The following is a 25,820-nucleotide window of genomic DNA, read 5'->3' as shown; positions in this document are numbered from 1 at the left end:
AATGACACCATAAGATGAACTTTATTTTAAAGCTCTTAAGAGGCTTCACAATATCAGTTACAAACAGAATCAACGTTTCCTCCACGTTACACCTTCACATGACACTGCACTGGGTAAGGAGAGAGAAATTGTAAAGGTTTTGTTCTGCATGCTGCTAACACATTTCACTAGCTTTTGCTTTTAGTCACTGGATTTTTAATAATATCAAAGCAAAAAGTGATATTCTATTGGACAGAATTAATTTTAGAAAGCCCTTATGAAGTCAGACTTAGTCTTGTTTATAAACACCCACACCCACACGCATGCTGAAACGGAGAGCAAAATGCAAGAAAACTACCTTGGCGGAGCAATGCTTGAAGAGTTTAACCACAGCCCTCTTGAATACACTTTATTTTCTCCAAAGACAAAAGTCAGTTTCATCCTCAGTGATGCAAATGGTAATACTGCACAGAAGCTTAGTATGAATTCACAATTCCACAGGAATCTGAAGTTACCAAGGCAATTTTCCCTTTTAGGATCATAAAGACTACAGACTTAAGCTTTTTCTTTTTCCATATAATACACAAAATTTCTAAACATCCTTAAAAAAGAAAATATAAATAGTCTCAGTATGTCATGTAGAATCACATACCATGGCAAAAATATTTTATTAATTGAAGCACTAAGTCAGTTTAATGTCACCTAGTCCAAGTCCATATTGATGGAACTCTTCTCGTTAGGGTAACATTCTCCATTCTGATGTGGAGGTTCAGCACTGAAATTGTTTTTGCCTTCTAAGTCCTCTTCCTTTTTATCAGTACTCGGGCCGTTTGGAGTTCTTTCCAGTTTGGGTGATTCAATTTTTGGTTTGGGTTGTGTTACAACAGGTTCACACGTGTTATTCAACTCCTAAGAAAGGCAAACAAAACTAATAATCAGACTAACTCCAGTTCATTTTCAATTACTTTCCTACATACCCGAACCAGTATTTTTCTACCAACTCTCAAATAACTCCATTTGCTCAACACATTTGCCCAAAACTATAGCTTGAAGCCTGATCAAAAGAGATGTGAATATTCTTCTATGGTATGTCAGGGACTTACTAACTACTCACATATTATTAACCCATTTAATCTCACAGCAGTTATTAAAAGGTAGGAATTATCATCCCCACCTACGGAGGAGAGGTTAAGTAACTTAACCTCAGGAACAGAAAAAGTAGTGAGCAAAGAGCTGGAATTCAAGCTTATAGCCCATGACCTCAAAGGCTCATGTTAACCTTCACTGTGTTTGAATATTCTTCCAGGCAGAAAGCAGTTCCTTGGTTTTCTTCCCAACTTCCTTCAAGCCTCATGCGCTCAGCAAGGCCTGCCCTGATGAATACTGACCTGGGTCCCTCTCCACCGCCCCGAGTTTCCTAATCCCTTTTGACTGTTTTCCCCTCGGCACTTAACACAATCTGATATCCTTCCACGCTTGTTTATTGTCAAGTCCTCCTCACACCGGCAGGTGACTTCCATTCTTTGTACACTGACAGTTAAACTCCTAGAACAGTAACTGGCACATGGTAGGGGCTCAACAAATGTATTTGTTGAACTAAATGAACAAATGAAGAAACAGAAGTTTAACAGAAACTTACAAGGTATTCCACATTTTGTAATGTCAATAACAAACTCAGAAATCTGGTCCTGGGATGAGGTAAAAAGATTTAAGCAAAAACGGCTATGTTCAAGGTTCAAAGGATTGCAACCAGAAGCCCTAAGAAAACCCAGCAGTACACACCAGACAATGCCACGCACCTTTATTTTCGCTCTAATTTCCTGAGCACGCACGACGGGATCCTGATCGAGACTCTTTTTAGCCTGAGCGTTCATGATGTTATTCATCCACTCCATCACTTCATTAACAGACTTCTCCACCTTTTTCATTTCAGACTCATCAATATGGTTATATTTCTCATCCTAAATGGAAAAACTTGGTCATTCTGTAGAATTAAGTGTATTTAACAGTAGCATCTAACTTGACCCAATTTTCCATGAAGTTCACGTGTACCTCTGGTCTCACACACCAAAACCCAATTTCTCACTTAGGAACGAACATTTGTTCACAATGAAGGTTCCTCAACTTAAACACGAGCTTGTAAATCGAGGGTGGCGTCCTCGCGCTTTACAGAGACTTACGTTGCTCCTGAAGTCAGCTGCTATCTTGGCGTAGTGCTGCAGCCTCTGTCCTAGTTCTTCAAATATTTTGGGCCGTTCTTCAGCTTCTTGAAACCGGACTTTAATTGGAGTGCCAATTTTCTAAACCCGAATGTAATAAATTAGTATTTGTCATAATTGTATTTTAGAAGTCTGTAATCTGAAACCCAAGTACTGCTTTCTAGGGGGAGAGAAGGGCCTACCATTAATTCCTCCAACTTGTCGACATACGTCTGCTTAGCCTGGTCCTCTCCTTCTTCATAGAGCCAGTTCTCAGTCTCTGTGAGCAGCCTCAGAAAATTTTGATGATCCTACATACGGAACACAAGAATCAGTATTAGTGGCAATCTTACTTTAAAATAGTCAAAATGGTCGTCCTCAGAAGTGTCACACATCAAGTAGCTCATTTCATTTCTAGGAAGGCACTGATTAGCTGGATTCTCTTCACTGAAAAGTATCAGGGAGCGATAAACACTGCATTATTAGCGCCATACAATATTTTACAAGAGGGACTGACAGTTATTCTTAGGCCATTCTCTCTTTTACACAGGGATATTTGAAAATTTGTGGTAAAATGCTCTTATTGACTTATAACACTGTATTTCAGTAGTCCGATTTTGGACAATTTGTACACTGAAATGCGGTTATAGAATCATAGGGACTTTCCTGGTGGTCCAGTGGTTAGGACTCCGCGCCTCCACTGCAGGGGGCGTGGGTTCCATCCCTGGTCGGGGAACTAAGATCCCACGTGCCTCGCAGTGCAGCCGAAAAGTAAAAAAAAAAAAAAAAGAATCATCTTCCTACTCTCCAAAACAATTAGGTCTCAATTAGTAACTTTCTACTCACTTCCACAACTACCAAATACTGAAAGGAAAACTAAACAAGTTGACAATTCAATCACTGAACACACACGAAAGCCATTCCTAACAAACTCACATAAAGTATGCAGTTATACTCTGGCTTTAGGAGGTCTAGCTGGTTTGGGTCATCTCTACCTCAGAATCCCAACCATAAGAAATCCAGCTTCAGAGCTGAGAAAGAAATACAGTACAAAGTAGCCTCAGGATCGTAGGACTAAACAGACTCCCAGTTTACATTCTCCTAAGTCCAGAATTAACTCCAAAGCCACTCTAGATTTCTAACTGGCCAGTTTTTCTCCAAGGCCCATCTTTCACAAATGAGCTTCAGGGATCTGCTTAGAGCCATACTGCTCCTGGGAGCTGACAAAAGCCTAAGGGGAATAGTGGTGCCTGATAAACTCTGGAATGACTGGATGAACAAGTCTTATGGGATAAAGCAATGACAGAGAGCAACCAAGGCACCAGAGTCATAAAAAAAAGTCTGAGGCCTTTGAAAGCAAGGATTTTCTCTTATTTATGTTTCTAGGCCACAGTAACTGTGATGTCACAGACTATGAATAAAAGTGCCGAGCGGTTCTTTCTTTGATGGTAAAAACTCAACTCAGTGGATAAACTAGAATAAAATGGCACATCACTAGTGAGCCTCTCCCTCCATGACTCTGTTTATACAACTTCTATTTCAAGCTGTTTTGTTTTCAAAGAGCTCAAGTTACATAATCTAGTAGAGGTTTAAACGTCAAATTTGATACTAAACACTTCATAATGAGATTATCTGAATAAAAACAGAGCCCTAAACATACCTGCTCACATATAAATTTTTCATATGGTCCACACAGCTTGTCCCTGAACTCGTACACATATTCCTCCACTGCGTTTTTAGCATCATTTCTCTCTTTCTCCAATTTATCCTGCATTATCATCTTACCCTGTCAGGAAAACAGAAGAGGTTAATTCTAGTCTTCTGCTACCTGTAACTATATTTTAACTATTTAGACTCTGGAGTTAACAAAATCAAGGATTATATCCAAAAAAAAAAAAATCAGTCTTAACAGTTCTAATTTATACCTTATAAAATTCTTCCAACAATTCCTACAAAGTTCTTCATTTTCTAAATACACAGAATGAGTTTTTTTTTAAACATTTTATAATAAATTACATAGCTTTCACATTTCAGATTTAATACTAAGGAAAAAACCAATCTATTGCTTTTATACAATTTTGTTTTCTTTTATGTAGTTACTTGGTTGTCTCCTACTGGGATTAATACTGACCAATGTATAACAGCCACACAATTCTGCCACCACATTTTAAAATCAAGGATAAATACATGTACTTAGAGTCTATTTATTTACCAAATATAAACGGAATAGAATTATTAAATTTCTAAATACAATGTTCCCATCTCAGTAAAAGAAAAATGAACCTCAATTATTTCATATATGTAGACTACAAAGAAACATAATGTATTTTAACAGAAATATTCAGCGTGGCCTGAGATACCAATTGTATCGCTCTCTGGGCTAGAAGATATTAGCACCCGATTTCTTCATAAAAACTTGGGCAATCAATTTTATACCAAGCAGAATGATCTATGGTATAAATTTCTTTAATAAGGTTACAAAAATATAAACAAAACTTGCTAAAAACAATTTAACTGAAAAAACCATTAGTTTTGGCTTCATCCTATCCCTAAAAATTGTATAGACTTATGAGATATGAGAAAGAATTATAGCCATTTATCTACTAGAAATATGCGTAAAAGGGCCAAACTAAACACATTCCAAAATAAAAATACGTAAATGAAGCACTTACCTCTGTTTCTATGTACATGTTAAGAAGGTCCTTCCCTAACTGCCAGACCAAGTTGGCTTCAACTGGCAGCTCAACATTCACTACCTTTATTTTGGGTTTTTTAGCTTCTGGAGGCTGGTCAACTTTCTTTTCATTAGCCTTGGGAAGAGGGGTAAAAAAAAAAAAAAAAAGGAGAAATTCTTAAACAGTCCTTGAATAACAAAAATCTCCCTATCATACTTACTGAGGACTCAGGAAAAATTAAAATTCCTAAAATCATAAAATTGGAAGAATGTATAAGAGATCATCTAATTTTCCACCCATGCATTTTAAATCAGGGCTGCAGTTACACTTAAACATGCCACACTTCCCTAAAAGAATTCACCAGGATATTTTTCATTTCCTATTAAATTTAAATTTAAACTCTCCTGCTAAAGCTTTTCTTCATCAGTCCTTGCTTTCTAATCCCTTTAAGCAATGTTTGCGACTCCAAAAAGGCAAACATATTATTATTAAATTACCACATCTTTAAATTATAGCCTACAATCTAATGTTAACACCAGATGGATTTTGACCAACTACTAAGCATGTTAGGATCAACTCTATTCCTGTAATATATATATTTAAGGCCCTATATCCCAGCATTAAATGTGCTTTAATTACAATTATCACTACACTGATGAGTGCCTTTTAAAATTTCCTGAATTTGGAAATTACGTATGCACACGTATATGTCTATATATATACATCTCCTTATTTCTACTATCTGGCTTTGAGTCATACCACTTCTCATTAGCAACTCTGCAAGGTCAAAAGATTTTAAAGTCTTAAAATGGAAGCAAATGGAATGATGTAGCAAATGCTAAGTTTATTGTCAGTTTTTCCAAAATATGTAAATACAGGGCTAAAGAAGTATCTCCTACGGCCTTCAATTTTCCAAGCCTTTCATAGTATTTTCATTTCTGCAGGTTCCTATAAGCACAAATGACAAAGAACGCAATTTAGGAAACTCAGCTGTAGGACAGATTAGAAGATAACCAAGGGTTATGTAACATGTACCCTGATTGGCTGAGATGGTAAAACAGGGACAAGCCCACGAGGCACAACAAGCACCGACACTGGGGAATTTCGGGGAGTTATGAAGGATGTTAAAATTCTAGGCTCTTTATATAAGAAACTGGGACTTGAAAGAGGTTCAATGGCTTGGCTAAAATTATAAAGACAGAGACGGGACGAGACCGCATGTTCCCCAGACTTCTGTTTCAGCGTTCCTTAGAGATCACATGTCTGTGAAGTGCTGTGAGCTGCATCCCTAGCAATGATCTGGTCAGTCAGCCTGCAATGTCCATGTCTTCTTCTTCCCTCTAGTGCACGAGAACCCCCCGATATTTTGTGCATGCTCTGGGGGCATAAAACACAGAAAGAAAAATGACACCTACACCTGGCAAAACACAGGAGTGCAACAGATATTTGGGAATCAAATGGATGACAGTCACATATATGCAGGTTAAGTCAGGATAAGACTATCTAGCCGAACAAAATTAAACCAACTACTGACAAAACCAACGTATCACAAAACGGCATTCGACGTGGCACAGACGAGGAATCCTCCAAGGGGGTCTGTGGTAATGTTCCAAAGGGTTTGACACTAGTGGTCCCACTGACAACTAAGAACGTAAGATGCTACCCAGTGTCGTGCTCTAGACAGGTACTAAGACCACTGGCCTAAGTCAGTTAATGCTCAACGCTAAGTGGTGAAGGGGAGGGATGCTGAAATTAAGGAGCCAATCACTGCAAAGAAAGCAATGCTGCTACACCATCATCACATACCTCTTTAACAGGAGAAAACGAAGGTTTCCAGAAATCAGAATCAGGACCTGCAGCTCATATCAGGGCCCCCAAGGGATCAATCAGGGCATGGAAGATTAAAAACCAGAACCTTTTACCAAGTGCAACGTGCATTTGGACCCCAAGGGACAATTCTGTAATTCATGTGAGGGTAAAGAATTCTGTCCTCAGAATGAGAGAAAACCAAACTACTAATGAAAGTTAATGATTTACATCCCACCTGCACAAAGAACAAAGTTCTGCAAAAAGTGCCGATCTGGGATAACAATGGAAACTTATTACCAGATCATCATAATTAATTTATATAAATTTGACAGGTAATTTGAGAGGAAAAAAAATTTACTAGACTACTATAGCCCGCGTCTTTATCATTGGATGAATCAAATGGAAACTAATCACACAGCACCAGGACGTATCTGTTTCAGGTGCTCGCAACTGCAGATACTCTAGCACTAGAGAAGACAACAAAAGGTATGCATTCGCCTCCTGTTGCTTGGAGCGGCAGTTATTGAAGGGAAGCTTTCAGGTCTAAAAAGCAGGATACTCAATTCCCTCAGCTGAGGTGGAGTACCTCTAACTGGTTTTAGTTGGAAAATATAGAAAATTATCAGAAAAAAAACCCTACATGGAATACGATAACCTGGTGCTTGCTCTTGAAACTGCGGATTGAATGATATCATTAATGATCACATGTTGCAACACTGTCTAACGGAATGAACTGGAAGAGTCACTCACTTTGTCAGCATCTGGGGTTTTGTTTTCTTCTGAGGGAAGTTCAGGTGAAGGGGGAGACTGTGAGGTTTGACGACCACCAGTTTGTACCTGGGGCTGTGTTCCAGCTTCATTGTTGTCTTGCTGGATATTTTTCTGAAATGAAAGCCCAGGCACAAAGGATGTAGAAAGCAGGTGTACTTGTATAAATTTAAAAGGTTATCGGGCACCAAACACAGTACACTCAATTTCTGAAATCTTAATAGGTGGTGGGGGGGAAAGATGCTGATAAAAGCATACAAACACAAAGTACTTGAAAACCTCTTAGATACTGTAAACCTGTAAGAAATTCTTTGAATGATAACAGTTAATGTAGTTAAACAAGTAGTAAGCGTTTTGATTGATGTGATGACAATCAAGAACTCTCGTTCAAGAAGCTTCCATCTAGCCTTGTACAGATATTAGCTCTCAAAAGCATAGGAAGCAGATTTCCTCTAGGCCTCTCTCCCAGAAACAAGCTCCCAAAAACCTAATTTCACAGCGGCCGTCACACATCTTGACACATCTCCATTTCAGTGAACTGAACAATTACATAAAACAGCCGACGATCAGTTATCTGGGGGTTCATCACCTCAGTTTAGAGAGACGCAAGACCCTCTCTGTCCCCACTTTCTTTTCGTGATCCAACTATTTACACCTCAAAAACTCCCAGCATAAAGAACAAATACTACATGTTAATAGACACCTCAATCCCCAGTAAACCAGTGCTTGCTATGATCTTTTCCCACCTTTGGGAGAAGCCTGAAACATTCGAATTTAACTACTTGCTGCCCACCTGGAAGTCTCTCATATTTTTCTTTCAGAGTTTCAAGATCCTAAGGCAGACACTGAGATATCCAGAAGCAAGGCACTCCTGGTGTATGTATATCCAAAAGGTACTAAGAGACTGGAGACAACAGGCATTAGAATAATGGTGTCTGTAGCCTAATGAGAAAGTATGTGGCCCTGGTCATTTAATTCATTACACTGAAGTTCTTCTTGATGAGAACAAAATGAAGGCTCAAATGCTAATGTTCCTTAAATGTTCTAGGAACGATCATAGTTATAATACCTTCTTCACATCTGAACTGAAACACTGTAACTGCCTACACCTCTTCATTTAAACTATTTCTGATTATTACCCAGAAATGAACTATAACAGCTCATCTATTTGAGTTTCCTAGAATTCTTCTGCAGACCATGTAAAACCAGCACTCGTGCTGCCGCAGTCTATCTACATTAACATCGTGGACGGTAACAACGTCTGTACTCCAGGCGGACACTTCGCCTCCTCCCTCCCTAACACAGCAAACCGTGTAAATAAAAGCACGTAGGTTCTAAAACGCCAAAGCCAAATTTTGCCATACGATCAAAAAATAAAACCAAAAAACCCCAAAAACCACAGCATTAATATTTGCTATGTATTTCACTAAGTAGCTCTTGTATTTAGTCTTTTTTTCTTAATCATCAGTCGGCATTTGATTTCTCAAATGGCCTGTGTCTTTAAACGAACAATTCAAAGAACCTTTACCCACTCTAAATTATCACATGCCAGTTCAAATAAAGCTATACAGAATTTAGTCACAGTTCACGAACTCCACGCTGTATATTACTGTCCAATCAACCAAAATTTTAGCCACAATTAAGAAAAATATATTTTAACCCTTCCCTACCCATCTCTTAGGGCTTAGAATTAAGTCAACTATATATTCAAACTCAAAGGCTTACCCACAAACTTACCTCGGCGTCTGGGTTTTCTGATGGCCTCTGATTCTGACACTCCATGTCTGCTTCGACAGAAGACACTTCGTTCTCCTCAGCTGGGATTTTCTCCACCATAGACGCTGTAGATATGGTGAAAATGCCGTGCGTATTGACTCGCACTTTGACTTTCACTCTAGATTTTTCTCCATCCTTCTGTGCCGAAACATTCTGAACTACGAAGCGGCCTAGACCAAAAAGAAATTGACAATTTCAGAACTGAATCTAACTCTATCAAGCAAAGGCTATAAATTGCTATTCCAAAATCTCCCCGTTTTCTCTACCGAGTTACATTTAAGCCCTTTAATGTATACTATAAACATAACCTCTTAAAATAGACTCAGAAGTACACAGTCTAACTTATCACACTTGGGATTAGTTTTAGTATGTCATAAAACCTTCAAAGGCAAGGGCACTCTTGTGACTTTCTGTTGGACACTCCGACACAGACACTGTGTGAAGGCTGATGACAAGCTGCCCCCGCTGCCTCCTACCCTATTTCTCCAGGTGAGCACAACCTCGACGTGGAAATCCCAAGCGTGAGGCAGATGGTATCGAGTGCTTCCTGCATTCTGATTCTGTAGGGCCTTTCCCGGGAATACTGTTTTTCTGACTGAATGATCCAAACATTTTCCTATGTTTCAAATAGGAGAGGTGAGCTAAAACTTGTATCAAAGCCTGAAATTATCATGCATTATAGAGCAGTTCCAGAGCATTCCTGAGTAGGAGTTCAGAGTGCTGACTGACCCAGACTCTCTGGGCTTGAATCCTGGCCGTGTGACCTGCTGTAAGTTACTTTATCTGTGCTTTTGTGGTCTGAGTTGACAAGTGTTTTACACTGAAGCACTTATAACTATGGAACCAAGGGCTAAGTGTTAGTTATCACCTCCACCAATAGTAGTACTGTTACTACAGAAACCAGTAAACAAAATTAAGTAGTTTGAACCTGTTATGTGCAGAGCACTATATGGGATTTAATAGCCTTGTAATTAAGTGCTGTCTACACAAACACACAGAAAGTTAGATTTATTTAGTAGGTCGGTGAAATATACTGGAATAGACCTTCATTAATTATCAAATCACGAGGTTCAGGAAATAATTACCAAAAGATCCAGTTAAAGAAACAGCATTTACTAAAGGGCATCCAAGAAGGCTCACAGGAGAGAGAGGTAAGACGGCTCTCTAAGTCTGTGCAAGCTTCTCGGTTTTGGCGATAAAATGAAAACTGTGATGCCATGCTAAAGAGCTTAGATTTTATCCTCTGCACAATGGGGACTAGAATGCAGCCTGTCAAAATTTTAGTCTATATTCAATGATTTTCTTAAATTATCTATAAATAAATTCATAAAAGCTGTTTTAAAAAATAAAAACTCCCCTGTGTCAGAACACTTTTAGTTTTAAGTACTAAGAAAGAAAACACAACTGGCCAGGTTAGACTCCTTCAAACAATTTCATTATGAAATGGTGTGGGGCAAAGGTGAGCCCTGAAGCGATCTAGCAATATCGGCAAATTTTACCAGTAGCCTGGGAAAGAGACACGCCCATTGAAGAAGATGCCTGTAGCTCTCCCACATTTTCAGAGTTAACTATGGGTCAAAATAGATGGCTAGTGTCAAACCTCCCCAGGAAAAATGTAGCAATAAAGATGTATTTTTTTTTAAAAAAAAAGATTACAGTACAAAGGTACATTTGAGAAGTAGCTTCAGTGGTTTCCAAGCCAGGTTTTAAGCAATATTCTGCAAGTAACATTTCACCCAGAGAAAAGGTTAATATTAAAAGTAGGTGATAAGGCTTCCCTGGTGGCGCAGTGGTTGAGAACCTGCCTGCTGATGCAGGGGACACGGGTTCGAGCCCTGGTCTGGGAGGATCCCACATGCCGCGGAGCAACTAGGCCCGTGGGCCACAACTACTGAGCCTGTGCGTCTGGAGCCTGTGCTCCGCAGCGGGAGAGGCCGCCATAGTGAGAGGCCCGCGCACTGCGAAGAAGAGGGGCCCCCGCTTGCCACAACTAGAGAAAGCCCTCGCACAGAAACGAAGACCCAACACAGCCAAAAATAAATTAATTAATTAATAAACTCCTACCCCCAATATCTTCTTTAAAAAAAAAAAAAAGTAGGTGATAAAGTATAGACTGTATCAGAAAAGGAAAAATACTCAAGTGCTCTTATATATATATACACTTGGAAGCACCAGCAGAGCACCAGCAAGTCATTGCATCTCTATAGGCCAGTTTATTCACCAACAAAACAAAGAGATTTTCCCCATCACCATTATTCCAAAATGAAAATGTCTTCACATGGCATCATCCCACTCAACATTGCTAAGAACAGAAAAAATGTTTAAGTTTGCACACTGACTAAGTCAAGTCTTCAAAAGAGTAATTACAATGAATTGCTTACCTATTTTTGCTTCTGGATATGGAACTCCTTGAGGATCAGAGTAGAAAGCTTCCAGCTCAAAAGGCCCACTTCTCAAGAAGGTGAGCACTTTGGAGAAAGGAGCAGCATGGTTTCTACTGAACACTTCATGGACGCTAAGAGGAAACAAAGGCATTCAGCTCAAGTGTTCAAGCTCACTGTGCTATGCAAACAGAATAAACACATTCTAAGAGCTGTATCAATCCCATCTCACCATTTATAACTCAGAATGAGAGAAATATTTTGGTAAGTCTGTTGTTGAAAGATCCCAGTTAATCAAACACTCTACCATGAAATTCATTTGCTAATTTTTCTTTATATGAAAATAAAGTAATTTTCTCCTACATACCCTTCGGCATCTTCTGAATCGTGACTCCAGACCAGAGATATTGGAAAAGGAACTGCATCAGTGACGGAAAATTCTCGAACTTTAAATGCTGGGGAAAGGATTGCACACTTCAAAAAAAAAAAAAGAAAAAGAAAAAAATTATCATGAGCACATGAAAAATTTCACTCAGCTTTTAATATAAAAATCAATTCAAGCCCGCCTGCCACAACTAAGGAGCTGGCAAGGCACAACTAAGGAGCCCGCCTGCTGCAACTAACACCCAGCGCAATCAAATAAATAAATATTAAAAAAGAAAAAAAATCAATTCAAATAGAACGGGTAGGTTTAAATTCAAATTCGAAATTGCTTACAGTGTACGTGTCTTAAGCATAAGTGATTTATCATCTAAATACTACGGCAATCACTAGATATAAAGTTAAACAGTACAATGAATCTTAGGCTAGCAACTGTTAATTAGTAAGTTTCACAGGGGCTGAGGAAAAAGCAGCGGTCTTTCCAGAAATGCCCTGCTGACAGCAATTTTAATTACAAGCTGTATCACTTTTGAATGTGTATATACATCCAAACAGCTCTGTCCGCATTGCCTTTCAAATGTCTAAGACTGAAAAAGGGTAAAACCAAAATGTGCCTATTTTCAAGTAATTTTAGGAATGAAGGAAGCGATGGTCAATTCAAATTTAGGGTAGACAACACCCAACAGACCAACCGGTGGATTTAGACTTGTCACATAAAAATGACTGAACAGATGACTAAACTAAAAGTCAGTAAATCTCTGACTCTGTCAATAGCACAGGATTCTTCAGAAGAGAAGCCAAAAGAAGCTCTACTTCTACAGAAACTATAAGCTTCCGAAGTCCTGGGTGATTAAGAGTCAGTGAAGGAGGCGCACGCCACTGTCAAGGAGGAAGCAAAGACAAAAACCCCACAAAACATGAGGAATCTTGATGATGCAATGGATTACAGGCAATAGTCAGCATCTACACGTTCTTTTTTAAAAGTTTTACATAGTAGTCAGTCTAAATACTTTTCTGTAAAGAATCTACTGCTTTGTATTAAAAAAAAAACTGCTAACTAGATCAAATTTAAACAAATTAACTTAAAACTTTAGTTAAAACTACTCAGATTTGACTATAATATCCTACGTATAAACCAATACTAATTTTTTTGTATCAGTAACTTCTAGATTTTGTGCTTTTACTTTGCCAAACTTCATGCCTCTGAGCTGCCTCCTTATTTGATAAGCTACAATCAGTTTGGAGGGGGAACAGCTATTTCATCAAACCACCTGTTAGCTAATACTCTTAACCCTGCAAACTTTCCCCAAATCAATTCCTCACTGCACCAGACTGCCGTTCCCCTGCCCTCCTTGGTGCTCTGTAACAACCGGCACCACCACACGGCTACTCTACGCTCTACAGCCGTGTTTTCTATGATCCCCTCAGAATCATGCCTGTCCCTAATCCCCAGCTTGAGAAACACTAGCTCAGTAGTTCTTTGAATCTTAAACTTCCTAAACCTTCCAATACTTGTAGCAGATCCTGTGTCCCCACGGCCTCACGATTTGTGGAAATGTAAGTAACCCCCTTGTGGTGTCTAACTGGGCACTGGGCTCTGCTTTCTCTGTGACCCCACCTCGATGAAGTAAAGCAGAAATGGTTCAAGGAATGAGCCCTCAGACGGAGAAGGGCTGAGAAGGCAATACCTGTAGTGCACACCCTCTGGCCACTGCTTCATCTGCGTTGAGCGTCGTGCTCGTATCTTTTCCAAAGAATTTGGCAATTTTTTCTTTCACGGCTGGGATTCGTGTAGTGCCTCCAACTACCTCCACAGCACTCACATCTTCTACTTTGAGCTGAGTTTGTTCCAGCAATGAATAAAGGGGAACTTCTATCTTTTGCAGGAGCTCAGCACAGAGTTCTTCAAACTGTGCCCTTGGCAATTAAGAGGAAAACTTTAGAAATCTTTAGAAAACTTATCTTAAGGCCAATATCCTGTCCTATTTTTTAAAAAATAAGTCTTATCAACCCAACATTTTTTTTTTCCCCTCAGACACCCTGAATTCCACATGGGCCAAGTTCAACCATACTGTAATTTGTAACTTTTCTTTTTCAAAAAATATACAAAACAGATGCAGAAAGGGCATGAGGAGAAAATCAATTCGACAGGTATTACTAGAAGAAATCACTTTTATATTAAGATTTCCATTTTATTCCTTAATGTTTTAGATGATCCCGTTTTCATTACTTTGAATATTTCCATTCTCTTCAAAATATTTCTGCAAAATATTCTGTGAAACCATTATTGAATTACTGGCCCAGAAATACTAAAAAGTGAAAATGACCCAAAAGACTTCACTACGAGGGCACTGAACACAGATCTTCCTAAAACCCTCTTTGCAGAAGCAACCCTAGTTCTAATGACGTTGACAGTCTTTCCAGCAGGTACGGTACAATCCTGAAATGTGGGCCAGGACTCACAACACCACAGCTAGAACTGACACGTGGACTACAGTTGCAGCAAGAAGTTTTCTTTAATCTGTCAGAATTCAAGACACACCTGTTCATCTTTCCCGAAACATCTTTGTCATTCATAAAGCACTCGATATTCAGTGGTAGGTCCGTGCTGTTAGAGCTCATCAGCTTTTTCAATTTTTCACACTCCTGATACAGACGAAGGAGTGCTCGAATTTTGGATTTTGCGTCCAACTTGTACTTAGTTTTAAATTCTGCACAAAAATGTTCCACTAACTTTGCATCAAAGTTTTTTCCTCCTAAGAAAGGATCAAAAGCTGTTCCCAGTACCTAATTTAGTTAAAACAACAAATAATCTGGTTATTTCAATCATATTTGCAACTAGAGTCTTAAATATTGCTATTCAAACAACCAAAGACTCCTAGGCTCAAAATTTCTATTTAAACTACAACATGAAATCCAAGTCAGTAAGGAGACGCGTAACTACAAAATCCAAACGAAATGTTAAGTCTCTAAGATGTCTTTAATTTTAATGATTACATGGAAGATAACCTTAAAAAGCTTTTCTTTCCTGAGCAAGAAGCTGAAACGATTACATCATCTTTATGGAGGATCAACCTTAGGAACAACTCTTGGTTAATATCTTTACCCCAAACTTTTCATTACCTCGAAGAGCCTAAAGTAATGACAACTGTCACACATGTAATATTTGGGTCACTTAGTTCTGATTTATGACTTTACCTTCAATTTTCCCTTGTTAAAGGCACAGGCAGACACTTGAAAAGCTGAATGTCCCATATCAACAAAAACCACTACTCGAGGTTTCTCATCCAGGCCTGGGAGATCCTGCTTATAAATTCCATAATTCAAAGCAACTAAAAAAAAATTAGTATGTTTCGATTCTTTGGTTCACATTTTCTTAGGAATTTCATTGTTACCAATGTAATCACACATGCAGGAAACCTGACTGTACTTCCATTAATTAAAAGTGAACATATTTCTTTTATATCTGACTTCATACTTTGTCCCTTTCTGATTTTAGAACAATGTTCTATCACTTTTAAATATATGGAGAGATGTGACAGAGAGGACATACGTAATGCAAAAACAATGGCATGTAAACCACGTGTAACCACACACAAACAATATCAGACTCATTACACAATACTTACATTTTAACCACAACCTGCTAGGAGACTGCTTATCCAAAAAAATTAAGAATTTAATATATAACTACAGCAACTGCAGGTCCTACCAATTAGATTCAAGGCAAATAAATGATCTATCTTAAGTAGTCTGTGTTAGCTTTTTCTGAATTTTGAAACCACTGTATTTCTAAATACGTATACTTAAGAACACACCTTTATCAATACTTTAAGAGTTCTTAAAACATCTATTAAAAACATACTAAACAAAGCCTTATTTGCTTTGCCTGAATACACTACATTGTAACTGACTTTGAGTCCATCTGTAATCACAAGAAGCTGATACAAGGTCTAAGAGGAGATAAGTGAGTGCTTTGCTCCCCACTATATCCATTCCTACCAAGGTGCCTGGCAAATCATACAGCTTAAATTAATATCTGATATAAGATGAATGATCAACTCCTAACCACATACAATCGGAAAGCATATGAGGGAAAAAAAAATTTAAGCTAAATCAATAGTCAAGGTAGTTGTAAAAGCCAAAATCATGAGGTTTTGGGAAAAGTTGTCTCTTAACTATAAAAACAATGTAAGGAAATAAAAAACTAAATCCAATACAACTAATTTAAAGGATTAAAAAATTTATATACAAGAATTTCCTAATGAAAACAGATTCATATATTTGAAAAAGTGCCAACTTCTCATTAAAACAAGCATCTGAAAGGCTAGAATTTTTGCTTTCAAATCTAACACGTTTTTTAATAGGCTGTGTTTCTACACCTACATGAAAGTGTTTGATAACAGGACCTGGTGTGTCTTAACTTTAGTTTCGAAAGTATATTAACTGCTACACAAAAACAGTTTTCTTCTTACCAGCTGTCATGTCATTCATGAGTCTCAAGCAGTTTAAGCCAACAATTTGTGCAGCATCTAAGACAGATCGCCTCTCAGCATCTGTGAAGAAAGAAGGGACCTGCAAACAAGAAGGGAAAGAATCTAACTTACCTAGAACACACAAAATAAAACATACAAATCCCTCACAACCATCTGTAATCAATTCACAATAGTCCAGCTAAATAAGTGCCTAGACAAGTCACAAAACAGAAAAAGAATAAGTTCTTTAACTTTCAGAAACAGCAACTACTTTTGAAAAGATTGCCCTAAAATTATAAGTATCAAATTTATTATAACCAAATTTTAACCTGAAATAAAAACTAACCAGGAGTATTCGTAAGACATATTAACAGTTACTTAAATCTAACAAAAAGCTTTAAATTTAAGAGGATGAAATACTATTTCCAAACAAGTCTTAAATTTCTTTTGGAAATTATTCTGCTATGTCAACATTAAATGTAATTAAACTATAAAGACTACAGGAACTTAAAGATAATACAGCTAATTCTAGCCTCTGCCCTTTAGTTTGCTGTTCGTTGGTTTTAAGCATTAATCGTTGGGGTACCTTCTAATTCAGTAAACCTGTTCAGATTACAAAAATGAAACTTTTTTGTCAAAGTCTGTTGATTTTTCTAAGAGGAAGAAGAACAAAATCAGTTCAAGGGATAAAGTTTCTTACGGTGTTGTGTTCTAGCTAGATGAATTCTTCTGATTGCCTTCTAGGGCAGCACTTTAACTAGCACATTCTTCCAGAAGAGCATCTAACAATACATTCATATAATCACTTAACTGGAAAGTACCTAAGAGAAAACTTGGTACAGTGGCTTTCGCATTTTCTCCCCAAGTTACCTATAAATGCTTCAGAAAGAGTGACAAGAGCGAAGGTGGGTCTCTGCTCACCTTTCAAATCAGAACACTTTCAGTTTTCCATATTAGGTTATTTAAAGAGGGGGTGGGAGAGGAAGGAAGGACCACTGACTTATAACTTAATTCTTTAACTTTACCAGAGATTAATAGCATTTCTCCAAGCAATACCCAGACATTCCTTTAGTAGAACACCTTCTGTCCTGCAAGAGAAATTTCAGCCTTTCTGCCTCTCTTCTTGCATATCCCAGGATGCACTGCCATAAAGGCTTCTGACAGGTCTGGACAGGCCACCCTGCCAAATAAAAGATGACTTTTCCCCATAGCACAAATTTGCCACAGAGAATAATAACGTTGTAGAGGGTGAAAATTGGTACATAAGGACAAAAAAATATTTAGCTAGTTACAATGGCTTGTGGCTGTCTAAAGGACCACAGTACAGAAACAGATATACACTAAATCTGTACTACTAAACTTTCATGTGGGAGAGGTGATGAGGTATAAAATGTATGTAAAGGATCCTTGGGGCAGGGGAAGTGACCCCCTGCCCTATACAGTCAGTCTAGCCTGGTTGCAATCGCCAGCTCACCGTAACAGCTGTTCTGAGACGTGGGCTAGGTAGAAAAGAGATAGTGGGAGAGATCAGAGTAGCTCTCTTAATTAACTTTAACTACTTAGAAGAGAAAAACAGAGAACTAAGTCTTCAAAAGAAGAAGGAAGGCCTCTCTTTTTCCTTGTTTCTCTAACCTCAATAATGAACACCTAATCTTATTTTAATGTATACACTTTCCCCCAGATCAAATCTTTACCTATAAATCAATTAACATCATATTTCCTAATCCCTTACATAAACGAGGGAGTGTTAATAAATCTTAATGTAAAAAAAAAAAAGTGACCTCTGTCCATTACAAATACTCTTTAATAACCTAATTATCAACTGTCCATTGAAAGTAGTGGGCTTGCCAATGCTAAAAAAAAAACCTAGGTTTTGTCACTACTGGTAGGTTACATTTTAAAACTACTTATCACCAAGAACCAACTCTCTGGTTCTCACGTGTGGATAAAATTCTGAAAAGCTCTCGTGTAAGTATACAATTGCCTCTCAATACATCAACTAACTTTAGAATATCCTCCAATTCGACCAATCAGTCTGTATTTTCAAAAAGCCTGACAGGAGATATTGATATGTAACACCACTCAAAAACCTTTGCAACTTCTGGCTAAAATCACCACCCAAACCTACTATGCAATGCTGCTGAACACTATGGTATAGAGTGCAGCAGAATTCTGATCTCTAGTAGTAGGACAGCTTTCACACATTCAATACTAAAAAGTAACATGAAAAAGGCAAATTAAAATAAAACACGTTGCCTTGCCGAACTCTACTTACTGAAATAACACAATCTGTTACTGGCTTCTTGAGGTTGTTTTCAGCAGTTTCCTTTAACTTAGTCAACAGCATGGCTGTTATCTGTTCCACACTAAACAGATGTTCCTCATCCATGTACATTACCTGTATTGAGGAAAGAAAATGCTTTAAATACTGTGGTGCTAAAAGTTACATGCTAATAATATTAACTTACAAACATGATTACACATTCTCTTCCAGAAAACCTTTACTGTTATAACTGTTTAGAAAAGAAGAAGGAAAGGAAAGGTAAAAGGAAGAGAAAAAGGGAAAGGAAAGCAAAGCAAAGAAAAAAAGAAAGATTCTTCCCCAGAGATGAAGAGAAAAAAAAGCTGGGGCAGATTTTTCCCCTATCCAAAGTACTAGTCAAAGTATTATAGAAGATAGTAAATTTCCACTCTAACTGAAGAGATGAATCACTGGGATAAATATTATTTTGTGTAGATCATAAGACAGGAATGCCTCTGTAGTTTAAAAAAAGATTTCTGGTTGTATTACACTGTAGCTCTCCAAACAACTGCAAATGAGCTGTATTGGAACAGACTTTTGTTTGATATGACAACACAATTTAGATTTCTTTAAACACCATGAATTCTAAATTTTATAATTGTCAAGACGTTATGAGAAACACAAATTAAGTTACAGCAGTATATACCATTTGAATAATTTTCAAGGATGATTTAAACATAAACCTATAGTTTAAGAGAGACTAGATAAAAAATAAAAGACCATCTTGTCCAAATAAGGAAACTGAGTTACATATTTATTAAGAATTAAGTACTTTTCTCTGTAGATGAATTAAACAGTTTCCTAGTAAGGAATCTAAGATTGCTCGATTATATTACCTTTATTCCAACTCCACCATTTTTCATTGGAACCAGATCATAACTTAAGTTTTCCTTCTCCTTTTGAATGAAGGGGTCATTGAATGCTCGGCCATGAAACCTCTTGAAATTAGACACTGTATTGTTTGCATGAGTGATTTGCTGCAAAAAAAAAAAAACAAACACTGAGATTTAAATTTTTTTCTAATTTCAACACCTATTAGTACTTACAGCAATTAAAAAGAAAGTCACTTGTACAACTCAAATCAGAGGGATATAAGTAACCTTCCCCAGAGCCCTGACTTTCTCCATCAATGAATGGACTTTATTCTTTCTCCTTTTCCTATAGAAATGCCAGGAGGGAGGCAGTGAGAGGGATACACACAGGCTTCAAAGTCTGCAAGATAAAAACTCAGATAGTGAAACTATCCCTGGAGCTCTGAACAAACCCCAAGAACTGTATGTATCACTTTATTTCATTCCTTTTCTCCCACTACAGTTGTTTTATACCTAATGAATAAATGAAAAAGGATATTTAGAAGCACTATAGTCTGGTCACATTTTTTTAAAAAAGGAGTTAATTGTTACAGTAATCTATTTGTTGAGTCGCTAAGTGGCCAGGATAAGTACTTTGTGCCACAAAATATATTGATTGCTACTTTTCCTATCAATAGCATGGAATGTTAATTATCTATACCAAAAAGCAGAAAACGCAAAGATAATTCAAGAAGTTTCTATATGAGGTAATGCTTTCAACTGCACGTACATATTTTGGATGATTAGGCTCTGGATATACAAGCCCCACTTCATAGCATATTTCACTCAGAGATGTCAGCAGTGGGAACCTTATTTAAAACACAAAAATAATTAAAAGATGAAAAACAAAGACTTCTAAAGTTATTAGTTTGAAAATACCAAAACCGTTTACTGTGTACTTCTTTCTCTGATCTACTTCTTTTAAAAAGAAAAATATAGCTTGGCAACACTAGTTTTCAAATAATATGGAATATTTCAAACAATGTTTAAGTACTAAAATTCCTTGCGATTATAAAACCGAGATGACATATGTCTAGTAATCTACAGGCTAGATCTAAGCCTCAACAGATTTTCCTCACATAACCACAAAAATGCAGTGGGATCTCAGGTCCGGGACATCAGTCTTCTCAACGGCCACATTTGGGGAGGTTGTTACTTCACTAGTGTCTCTCCCCTTTGAGCAGGTTACTTTGAGTGGGCACGGCCATTTCTCTTCCCTGCTTTGTTTTTTTGCTCTTTTGTTCCTCTCTTCTAACTAGCCATAATATAGTACTCCAAGGTTTAGTTTTCTTTTTTTAGCAATACCATTTTCTGTATTAAGAGAATTTTTTCAACTTTTTTTTAAACTAAATAAATCAACATGTAACACTGTGTAAGCTGAAGGCATACAGTGTATGTTACTTTGATACGTTTACATATTGTAACAGGTCTGCTTTCAGTCCCTTTCTTAAGAGCCTCTCACAAAAGGGATTTTCATATTTCATATTTATTTATTTTTCTCCCCGATCCCCAAAGTTCAAATTACAATGTGAGTCCTAAAGGGAGCCACATAGGTAAATTTTCAAGTCCCATTAATATGTAAAATTAATTCCAATAACTTATTTAGCCTAATTCATCTAAAATATTGTCATTTCAACATGCACTTGATGTAAACAGTTGATGAGATTGTTTATTTCATTTTAAGCCTGCAAAATCACATGTATTTTATACTTCACATGTTAATTCAGATCAGGCACATTTCAAGTGCTCAAGGGCCACATGTAACAGCGACTCTACAGGCCAGCACAGGCCTAGACAACAAGTTCTCCTCGTACTACCTTAATTATTAAGTAACCTGAAAACACTTTTAAACAGAGCTTCTTAGAAGTTCCTTCCATGAAAGGAAGCTTTTAACTCTTAAATGAGTATCATGAGAAACTTCACATGAAAGAACTTCATGTGTCTCGTTTTTAAGTTTTAAAAATTAGATACATTAGAAGGTAGGAAAGTTATTAAAAATTAAGGTTGGAAAATTAGAAAGTTAAAGGTCTTATTCAATAAAACAAAAGGAAGAGAAAAGAAAAAAAAAGTATCTAAGGGCTCATAAGGAGTATCTGCGTTACAATTCTAAAACTCAAAAATAGATAGGCTTAGGTATTTCGTATTTTTGTATGTCTCTGAGATTTTACTTTTAAAACTTCTCTCTTAAAAAATGATCAGAATCCTCTTAAAGAACATACCTGATTTTTGGCTGCAACTCCAATTGTTCTGTTTTTTGATCCAAATGATATGACTGATCTAGAAGAAATTTTAAAAAACCATGTTTTACAAATGTTAAAAGCATAAATGTGGAGGTTTTTAACTGACAAGAGGAAAATTCTAACATAAATTTCCTACCCCCAAAAAGGAAAAAAATATCCTACCCATTCTAGGGGAAGGGGGCACAGCACAGCACAACTTTGGACTCCAAAGCTTTCGTCAGCTGCTTAACTCTGAGAATCCAATCTAGGTGGCAGCTGCACCCCACCCTGGCCCCCACTCCCGTCTGCTCAAGGCTCAGAGGACACTTTCCAGTACTGCAAGCACCAGCATAATTCTCCAGGCCCCAATTATCAGCAAGTGAACATTAACTGTGAAAATGCTTTGAATAGTTAGAGTATTATTAACTCGGTCCTAGCCACGATTAACAAAATATGGTGTAACTACTTCGCAGTTACCAACTCCATACAAATCTAAGCGTCACTATCATAGCTATTGCTGTCCTGATATATCATCTGACTCTTTATGATCAAAGGTTTTTAGATAAACGGAAACAAGTGGGCCTAAGCTATGCTTCCGGAGTTTAAACGCACAAAAGAGGGTCCTATACGGAAGACTCTACTTGAGGAAGCCAAGCAAAAATGATGCTGAGCAAGTACCACGACAGAACCAAGTATAAATGCTGAGCAAAAGGACTGAATAATCAGTTACATTTTAAGTCAGCTCTGAAGAGATGAAGTGACTTGTAACTGTTAAACAGCCTTCTGAGCAATGGAAATGGAATGGTAGCACAGAGCAATAAAGTCTTGTCAGAAGGATGAAAGTGAATTAGGTTTCAGATTACAGGGCAGGTAGGAATAATGGTGTGATATGAGCAAAATGGGAATACACTGAAGGCATTAAATATCAAGCTGAATCAAATTTAAACTTGCTATAACAGAGACATCTTAGACCTAGATTATCTGAGCAGGTGCTAAATAGCATCTTAACAGCCAGAGAACTGCTGGAGCAAAGGCTAGAGCTTAAAAATACCTTCCAAAAACAGAACAGCACTCCGAGCTCAGAGTAAACATACAGTTGCGGAACGAATTTACTCATTTTCCAAGAAGAGAATCAAACTAATTATACTAAACAGAAATTAATAGTAGCCAATGCAGTTGAGTCAAACATCTATTATATAAAAAACATTAAGGGAAACTCCAGTACTGCCCTTGGTTTACATTTTTGAGACACACCTGTCAGCTTTAGTTTCACAGTGGTCACTATAGCCACATACGTAATTTTTCTCTACTCTCCCTTGAACAACTCTTCTTCCTTTTACTGGACCAAAGAGAACAAAGATGTAAACTGCACCTAAGCATGAAATCCTGAGATACTATCTTCTTTCTTACTATACTCCGATCAGAGCCCTTCACACAGCTGAACTAAAACACTGTAGCTTTATAAAGAGGTTGATGCACGACATGCTCTGTGAATAGCAGTCTTCCCAACGCTACTGATACTGTCAATGTCTGGTTATCTTCTCACTTCCCTTCACTTTCATAAATGTTCATCTGCACTCAAATAGTGATATAAGCCCAGTCATTTCATCTTTGGGCTCGATGTTTCATTCTATGATTTTTATCTTGGGATTAAGGCACTAAAATACCTACACCATTTTCCCTGAGAAGTAAGCAGTTGTTTTTATCAATGTACATGCAGGCATGTTTGCATACAACATATTCAGAAATTAAGACTCCCCTCCAAAAAAGTTGCTTATTAAAATGTTACCCTTTGCCCACCCCATGCTGCTGTAGAATATACCATTTAATTCAGTGACAACATCCATCCTCTAGAGGAGTTCTAGCACCAAAGTGTGCAATTTTTCTTTTCTCTCCTTATTTAAGCCGTTCAAAATTAAAGAAATTGGAACACGATTTAGGATTCCTCTTTAACGGCTTTCATAAAACGAGAAAAAAGGACGTTTACATCTTTCACAAATGATCCAAGAGTGAGCAAGAAAAAGTAGATTCATCATCAAAGGAGTGATTCTGTGGTCGCTAACTACAATCCGCCCGCTCCCTGCACAAGAAGCAGCAGACGAGCTCTGGAAGCTTCCAGCTCATTTCGAGATTCACAATGCGGAAGAAAAAGCTCGGCAGCCCCAGCTCTGCGGTGCGCAAAGACATGCTCGGAGGGAGGGGAACGAGCTGGGGGCGGCTCGGCCAGCTCAGAGAAGCCGGGTGGGGAAACGGGGGCGGCCGCGCAAGGAGCTGGCTGAAGCTTCTTGCCAAGAAAAAGGAGCGAAGTCTCGGGCTTGCCCGCAGACCGGCCCCCAGGAGGGAGCCCGCCAGAAGGGACGACCCCGGGGGACTCGACTCCCGGGCTTCTCTTGGCCCCTCGAATCCCGGAGACCCTTCTATCCGATTCGCGGCCGCAAGCCCCCTCCCCTACCCGGCGGCTAGGCCGCCGGCATCCCGACCCCACGGAGGGCGCACCGCTCCCCACATCGCCCTTCCTTCGCCCCGGCGCTCCGCGGCCAGCCGCAAACGTGGGGTCCCCGGGATCCGCAGCCCCCGCCGGCTTGCTGCCCTCGCCCCAGAACCTCCCCCCAGCGCCCCCGCAAGCTCCCACTTACGGGGTGCACCGGTCGCTGAACTCGTTGGCGATGGTCTCGATGCCCCCGGCCCGGGCCACCGCGATGTAGCAGCTCTGCGAGCCCACGTCCAGCCCCACCACCGACATGGCCGGCTCTCGGTCCGCCTCCGCTTCGGGTTGGTCTGTGTCCTCCGGCCGCCGCTTCCTGCCCCGGCTGCGCGCGGCTCCCGCGGGGTCCGGTCCTGTCACGCGGACGGACACACGGACGATCTGCCGGTCTGGCACCGCCGGATTCCCGGGGACAGTGGCGGCTCACAGAGGAGTAACCACGGGAGAAAGCTGCGCTCGGTCTCCGCAAGTCGTTCCGCAGTTCGGGCTGCCTGCCTGGATATTCACCGGCTCGCTCACCAGCGTGCCGCTTAACTACCGACCCGAAAGAGAAGATCCCAGCGTCTCAGCCTTATGTATCGTACTGATCGGAACTTTCCAGAATCTGCGGCATTTACTCACCGGCGCCTCCACCGGCCCCTCCACGTGCCACTTCCGCTTCCTTCTTCTCGAGCCTTCTCGAAAGATTCCACCCAATGGGTGGCTGGTCCCTCTGGGGACGGCCGCCGTTGCCATGGCAACAGGACAGCCCTTCCGACGCTATTGGCTCAAACTGGCCAAGCTGACCCGCCTACGCCCCGCCCGCCCTAGCCTGAGGCTCTTTGCTGTCTTAATAAAACGGGCAACGAAGAATGACTCGAAAAATCGTAATCTTCGTTATTTACTAGTGGGCGATGGTATCTGACCCTTAGACTCGAAGGAGAAGCTGGGCGGGCGGAGACACACCCCACTCCTGCAGAGACCCGAGACCCCCCGGACGCCAGAGAGGTCGGCCCGCTGTCAGGAAAGCGTGTCGGGAACCGTAGTTCGACTGGGAGACCGTGTCGCCTTGCATGCTGGGATGTGTAGTCCCGGTCGCAGTGCGGGCTGGGAGCCGGCTTTGTCTTGGGGGACTCGCGGGAGAGGGGGAGCTTCCCTTTATCGCTTTTCGCTCGTTTTCCAGCCACAGCGTTATTTTGTTTGCCTGCTTGTTCGGTATTCGCTTCTATTATTGTCTAGATTACACCACGGCTGGTGAATTATGAATTAGAAAAAGGAATTTACGTTTCAACTTCTAGTAACAAGCGTAAGGGTTTGTGTTAAATATTCTTGTATTCATCAGCGGCAGGATATTCTCTTCTGGAATAAAATGTCAGGGTTCTGTGGGTTTTGGGTTTTTTAAGCGAATTTTAGGTGTGGCGTAATTTGGAAAGCTCTCTGTGGTATCACTTTCTGTCTATTTTTGATACAGCTGACTTGAACGGACCTTGTTCTGCCCTGCCACTCCCGAGTCATAAATTACAAGTTTTGCTTCTTGCTTGA

General features: G+C 39.2%; 1 protein-coding gene across 2 annotated transcripts; it reads right to left on the bottom strand.

Annotated features, from left to right (window-relative positions):
* Positions 1-24,938, bottom strand: HSPH1 (heat shock protein family H (Hsp110) member 1). 2 transcript variants are annotated; one of them, XM_082675956.1, is made up of 19 exons: positions 24,451-24,938; positions 21,815-21,872; positions 19,581-19,721; positions 18,718-18,840; positions 16,443-16,542; positions 15,166-15,299; positions 14,510-14,754; positions 13,656-13,884; positions 11,954-12,060; positions 11,587-11,720; positions 9,167-9,375; positions 7,412-7,543; positions 4,850-4,987; positions 3,838-3,963; positions 2,381-2,488; positions 2,160-2,279; positions 1,779-1,940; positions 682-888; positions 1-580 (listed from the first exon to the last, which is right to left on the bottom strand). In XM_082675956.1, the coding sequence occupies exons 1-18, from the start codon at positions 24,555-24,557 to the stop codon at positions 682-684; spliced, it is 2,580 nt and encodes an 859-aa protein (XP_082532082.1). In that variant the 5' UTR covers positions 24,558-24,938; the 3' UTR covers positions 1-580. The 2 variants fall into 2 exon arrangements, with proteins under 2 accessions (XP_082532082.1, XP_082532081.1); XM_082675955.1 differs by having other exon boundaries at positions 1-888.
* Between the last annotated feature and the right edge of the window lie 882 nt (positions 24,939-25,820).

This window comes from Grampus griseus, assembly GCF_964374135.1.
Source record: "Grampus griseus genome assembly, chromosome: 18".
NCBI classification, from domain to species: Eukaryota; Metazoa; Chordata; class Mammalia; order Artiodactyla; family Delphinidae; genus Grampus; species Grampus griseus.
Note: the sequence above shows the minus strand (reverse complement) of the source record. Positions and strands in the feature narration are given on the sequence as shown.